The sequence below is a fragment of the Dipodomys ordii genome, unplaced genomic scaffold (assembly GCF_000151885.1).
Source record: "Dipodomys ordii isolate 6190 unplaced genomic scaffold, Dord_2.0 Scaffold13, whole genome shotgun sequence".
NCBI classification, from domain to species: Eukaryota; Metazoa; Chordata; class Mammalia; order Rodentia; family Heteromyidae; genus Dipodomys; species Dipodomys ordii.
In genome coordinates this window covers 13,093,879-13,100,298 of record NW_012267229.1, presented here as the reverse complement: position 1 = coordinate 13,100,298, position 6,420 = coordinate 13,093,879, and the positions used below count along the sequence as shown (strand labels likewise).

At 46.8% G+C, this 6,420-nt stretch overlaps 1 protein-coding gene across 1 annotated transcript in view; it reads right to left on the bottom strand.

Annotated features, from left to right (window-relative positions):
- Window positions 1–5,641: 5,641 nt before the first annotated feature.
- LOC105981611 overlaps window positions 5,642–6,420 on the bottom strand; it is an 8,187-nt gene continuing 7,408 nt past the window's right edge. The window contains exon 5 of the mRNA XM_013010825.1: window positions 5,642–5,810. Within this exon, the coding sequence (XP_012866279.1) occupies window positions 5,674–5,810 (137 nt within the window). The 3' untranslated portion in view covers window positions 5,642–5,673. The remainder of the gene's footprint in view (window positions 5,811–6,420) is intronic.

Genomic DNA, 6,420 nt, shown 5'->3' with positions numbered 1-6,420 from the left:
AAAAAAAAAAAAAAAGTCTCACTGACTTTCCTGCCAGGACTGGCTTTGAACCGTGAACTCAGATCTCAGCCTCCTAAGTACCTAGGATTACAGGCATGAGCCACCAGCGCTCGGCTTTGTCCCACCATTTCTTTCCTTTTTTTGGGGGGGGGGCCCCACCATTTCTATACTCCCCTTCCTTCCCCAAAACAGATAAACTTACATATAAGACAAAAGGTACAGAAATCAGGGGGCTGGGAAGGTGTCTCAGTGGTAGAGTGCTTTCCTTGCATGCATGAGGCCCTGGGTTCGATTCCTCAGCACCACATAAACAGAAGGAAAAAAGCTGGAAGTGGCGCTGTGGCTCAAGTAGTAGAGTGCTAGCCTTGAGCTGAAGAGCTGAGGGACAACACCCAGGCCCAGAGTTTAGGCCCCATGACCGGACTCCCCCAAAAATGTTACAGAAATCGGAAACAGTGACAGGGGGAAAAAAAGAAGCAAAATAATATAAAACCTCTTGTTTCCATTTCTTGGCATTCATTTCAATAGAACCATTTTATATGATCATATGCCCATAGCTATTGAACCTTTATGACCCTGTCCTAAGGACATCCTCATTTGGTCTCACTATGAACATCTAGAGACATGTATAATTACGAGTGTGTTTTACTATCCACTATGGTTACTTGTAGATTTATAGGCCCTTTCTAACTACAACAAATGAGAGAAAACATGTAACCTATGTTTCTTTGGGCTTACTTCTCAATATACTTTTTCCAAGTCTTTCCATTTCCTAAAGAGAGAAGAGAGACTTCTCAGAAGAAGTAAGAATGGCCAATAGACAAAGGAAGAAATGTTCAACATTTCTGACCATAAAAGAAATACAAATAGGAAGTGGCGCTGTAGCTCAACTGGTAGAGTGCTAGCCTTGAGCTGAAGAGCTGAGGGACAGCGCTCAGGCCTAGAGTTCAAGCCCCATGACCGACAAAAAACTAAAACAAAAATAAAAAAAGAAATACAAATAAAAACAACATTGAGATTCTACCTTACCCCAGTTAGAATGGCCATTATCAAGAAAGCTAACAATAGTAGATACAGCTAAAAGGGAATTCTACTACAATGTTAACGGGAATGAAAACTTGTTCAACCACTCTGGAAAGCAATATTGAAGTGCCTCAAAAGACTAAACACAGAGCTTTCCTATGACTAAGCAATTCCACTCCTGGGCATTTGTCTAATAGACCACAAACAAGAACACACTAAAGCTACCAGCACAACCAAGTTCATTGAACGATTGTTTACCGTAGTCAAGACATAGACTCAACCCAGATGCCCCTCAGCAGAAGAATTGATCAAGAAAATGTGTGTGTGTGTGTGTGTGTGTGTGTGTGTGTGTGTGTGTGTGTCCACAGGACAAATTCCTAGATATACCATCACTGGGCCAAAGGGGACATGAGCTGGTGATTTCAATGGATATTGATGAATCTGGTGCCCTGTGATATTGTGTCTCCAGCACTCCTGCCAACAGCAATGTTCACTGTCATTAGTTCATTCTTTGATCTTTGTCACTCTGGGGGTGAAAAAAAAAACAAAAACAGTCTTCTTACTGTAAGCTTTCCTTTTGAACAGTTTAATAGAGGCTAGCATCTTTTATGGTCTTGAAAGCTATCTGCCTAATAAGTTAATGAGTCCACACAAAGACCAGCAAAAACTGCTGCTGGTTCATGAGGAACCCCAGACACTCTGAGCTCCCTGGAGAAAGCACAGTATCCCATGAACATCTTTGCTAGAGAATAAAATGAGTGCAACCAAGCTTCTCAGTGCATCCACCATCTACAAAAATACAGTGACATGGGTTGGGAAGGTGGCTCAGTGGTAGAGTGCTTGCCTTGTATGCATGAGGCCCTGGGTTTGATTCCTCAGCACCATATAAGCAGAAAAAGCCAGAAGTGGTGCTGTGGCTCAAGTAGTAGAGCCCTAGCCTTGAGCTGAAGAGCTGAGGGACAGTGCCCAAGCCGAGTTCAGGCCCATCACTGACAAAAAGAAAAAAAAAGTACAGGGACAGAGGGGACCATACTGAGACACTGGAAAACAACCCCTAAAATACCAACTCAGGGAGAGTGCTCAAGACAAATGAAACAGGTGTGTGTGTGTGTGTGTGTGTGTGTGTGTGTGTAAAATAGACTGGCCTGGAGGAACATACCTATAATCCCAGAAAGGTCAGGGTGGGGGGGATGGTGGGGGAGAGGCAAGAGGATAACAAGTTCAAGGCTAGGCTGGGTTGTGAAGTGAGATCCTGCTTTCAAAAGAAAAGTAGGAGCTGGGCACCAGTGGCTCATGCCTGTAATCCTAGCTACTCAGGAGGCTGAGATCTGAGGATCACAGTTCAAAGCCAGCCCAGGCAGGAATGTCCATGAGACTCTTATCTCCAATTAACCACCAGAAAACCGGAAGTGGCGCTGTGGCTCAAGTGGTAGAGTGCTTGCCTTGAGCTGAAGAGCTCAGAGACAGTGCCCAGGCCGAGTTCAAGCCCATGACCAACAAAAAGAAGAAAGGAAGAAAGAAAAGAAAAGAAAAAAGAAAAGGAAGGAAGGAAGGACAGAGAGAGGGAGGGAGGGAGGAAAGGAAGAAAGGAAGGAAAGAAGGAAAGAAAGACAAAAAAGAAAAGTAGAATAAACAACTGAGCTCTCCCATATCCAGGAAGACAGAATAGATATAATTTATAATTCTCCTGCTAAGTGAAACTTTGACATTTTATATAAAACAATCATAGCAAAACTTTGAAAAGGAGACAGGGCTGGGAATGTGGCTCAGTGGTAGAGTGCTTGCCTAGCATGTATGATGCCCTGAGTTCAATACCTCAGTACCACATAAATATAAAAAGCCAGAAATGATCTATCCAGCGCTGGTGGCTCACACCTGTAATCCCAGCTACTCAGGAGGCTGAGATATGAGAATCATGGTTCATAGCCAGCCCGGACAGGAAAGTCTGTGAGACTCTTATCTCCAATAAACCACCAGAAAACCAAAAGTGGTGCTGTGGCTCAAAGTGGTAAAGTGCTAGCCTTGAGCTAAAGAGCTTAGGGACAGTGCCCAGGCCCAGAGTTCAAGCCCCATGATGAGCAAAAACAACAGAAGAAATTGTACGACTTGATCACCACATAAACTAGGCTGAAAAAAATAAACAGGACTTTAGGTACCAGAGTCCTGGAAAGAGGGAGAGAAGTTGGTAGGACAGAAAGTTACCTGGGGCTGGGAAGGTGGCTCAGTGGTAGAATACTTGCCTAGCATGCATGAAGCCCTGGGTTTGAGTCCTCAGTACTACATAAATAGAAAAAGGCAGAAGTACAATTGTAGCTCAAGTGATAGAGTGCTAGCCTTGAGCAAAAGCAGCTCAGGGACAGTGCCCAGGCCCTGAGTTCAAGCCCTAGGACTGGCAAAAAAGAAAGAAAGAAAGCTACTTGAAGGAATGGGGGGGGGGCTCCACCTCCACTGGCCAGGCTCTTATTAGGTGCTGATTAGATGTTAGTGTTGTGTTTTGGATCTTCCCAGCCTGTAAGAACCCCTAAGAACTAAATATCCAGGCGAGGTCAGCATGCTTCTCTCCTTATCTCTCCCTGAGCGCAGGGGGGAAGGAGCTTTCCAGACAGCAAGGAATACAACTCTGGAGAGTGACACCAGCACATCAGGAAATAAGAGACCCAAGGCCACCATTTGGCCCAAAGTAATGGTTCAGCACATACATTCGGAAGCTCTTTGGCTGAGTTTTTCTATAAAAGCCCATCCTCCCCTCCTGAGACCAAGACTGTAACATTTTTCTATGAGATAACATTGCATAGTACTCATTTTGCCTGCGAAAATTAAAATCTCTAGAATCATGGTTCTAAGGCCAACCAGAGCAAGAAAGTCTGTAAGTATATATCCAATAAGCTACCAAACAGGCTGGAAATGGAGCTGTGACTCAAGTGATAGAGCACCAGCATTGACCAAAAATCTCAGGGACAGTGTCCAGACCATGAATTCAAGGCCAAAGACCTGCGGGCGGGGTGGGGGGTGGGGGAGTTGCTGTGGAGTTCTTTGAGTTTACTGTATCAGGAGTATGCCCAGATTCTTTTTCTTTTCTTTCCTTTCTTTGGTCTGAGACCAAGACCCAAACTAGGTTCTTGACCCTTTTTGCTCATTGGATAGCACTCTACCAACTAAGCCATAAATTCCAACCCCAAGTGTTAGCCCTTTAAAAAAATTTTTTTTGTTTGTTATTGTAAAGGTGATGTACAAATGGGTTACAGTTACATAAGTCAGGTAGAGTACATTTTGTTTTTGTTTTTGTATTGTTTTGTTGGTCGTGGGGCTTGAACTCTGGGCCCGGGCACTATCCCTCAACTCTTCAGCTCAAGGTGAGCATTCTTACCACTTGAGCCACAGCGCCACTTCCAGTTTTCTAAGTAGTTTATTGGAGATGAGAGTCTCATGGAGTTTCCTGCCCAGTCTGGTTTTGAACTGTGATCTTCAGCTCTCAACCTCTTGAGTAGCTAGGATTATAGGTATGAGCCACCGGCGCCTGGCAGGTACAGTACATTTTGTCAGATGTGTGGCTTGAACTCAGGGCTTGGGCACTGTCCCTGAGAAATTTTATAAGGTTAGCACTCTGCCGCTTGAGCCACAGTGACACTTCCAGTTTTTGAGTGGTTAGTTGGAGATAAGAGTCTCACAGACCGGCCCGCAATGTGGTTTAGTGGTAGAGTGCTTGCCTAGCATGCATGAAGCCCTGGGTTCAATCCTCACTACCACATAAACATAAAAGGCCAGAATTGGTGCTGTGACTCAAGTAGTAGAGTGCTAGCTAGCCTTGAGCAAAAGCTCAGGGACAGTGCCCAAGCCCTGAGTTCAATCCCCAGGACTGGCAAAAAAAAAAAGTCTTACAGACTTTCCTGCACAGGTTGGCTTCAAACCATGATCCTCAGATCTATCTCCTGAATTGCTAGAATTACAGATGTGAGCTACTGGCACCCAACATCTTAATTCTTTATTATAGTTGTTTATTCACTTTTTGGGGGAGGGTCTGGTCATGGGGCCTGAACTCTGGGCCTGGGCGCTGTCCCTCAGCTCTTACTAGCGCTCTACCACTTGAGCCACAGTGCCACTTCCGGCTTTTTTCTTTTTGCTTATGTAGTGCTGAGGAATCAAACCCAGGGCCTCATGCATGCAAGGCAAGTGCTCTACCACTGAGCCACCTTCCTAGCCCCTATTCACTTTTCTATCTCCTCTTTGAAGCCAAGGACTTTGTCTTGTTCTCCATTGCATTCCTAGGACTGATTAATGCCCGGTACACAATAGATGCTCAACAGTTATTTGTCAATTGACTGAATATGGGGGGGAGGGGTGACCATGGGGCTCCTTGCCTTTGCCACTTTGCAATTTTTTTTTTCTTCTCCTTCCTTTCCCAGCCCCATGTAAGGCTTGTTGCCAGTTCCTCCACCTGCAGGACGCCCTCCATGACCAGCTGGGCTCTGAGCCCTGCAATGTGCTTGCTCTTGCCCCCACCTCCTACAGTGCCTAATTTGAGGTCCCAAGAAGAGTCCAAGAGCGATATTAAAGATGGAAGCCAACAGTTTTTATTGGTATGGAGAAGGGGGCACTGGATGCTCCAGCCCAGGGAGGCCTTGCAGGGAGCTGCTGGAAATGCAGACCAAGTCACTTCTTCCACTCCTTCCGGTCGTAGTCCCAGCGGGAGGCCAGGCCCTGCACCGGGTTGCCCTTCATGTCCAGGACCCGCTGGAGCTGCCGCGCCTTCCACTCCTCCTGCAGGGTGATGGGCTTCTCGGGGAACACTGTGGGGAGGAAGGCGCAGCACAGCAACAGCGCAGGCCCTGAGCCACGGTCTCCAGCCACAGGCTCCAGAAAACCTCCATCCTATCTCCGCCCACCAGGCTGTGTCTTAGAGCAGCCTCCTGGGACCTCTGGGCTCTGATCCCAGCCTGCCTCAGATTCCCTGAGTGTGGGAACCAGGCGGAAGGCCTTCCCCACGCTGAGCCACAGTATTCTCCTTGATCCTCGTGCTCAGTGGAGGCGTTAAATAGGAGCAGGAATGGGGAGATGTCCTGGGCTACAAGATTCCATTCTGGCTGGGTACCCGTGGCTCATGTCTGTAATCCTAGCTACTCAGAAGGCTGAGATCTGAGGATCGCACTTCAAAGCCAGCCCGGGCAAGAAAGTCCATGAGATTTGTATTCTCCAATTAAGTAGAAAAAGTCAGAAGTGGGGGCTGGGAAGGTGGCTCAGTGGTAGAGCACTTGCCTTGCATCCCTGAGGCCCTGGGTTCGATTCTCCAGCACCACATAAGCAAAAAGAAAAAAAGCCAGAAGTGGCGCTGTGGCTCAAGTGGTAGAGCGCTAGCCTTGAGCTGAAGAGCTGAGGGACAGCGCCCAGGCCCAGAGTTCA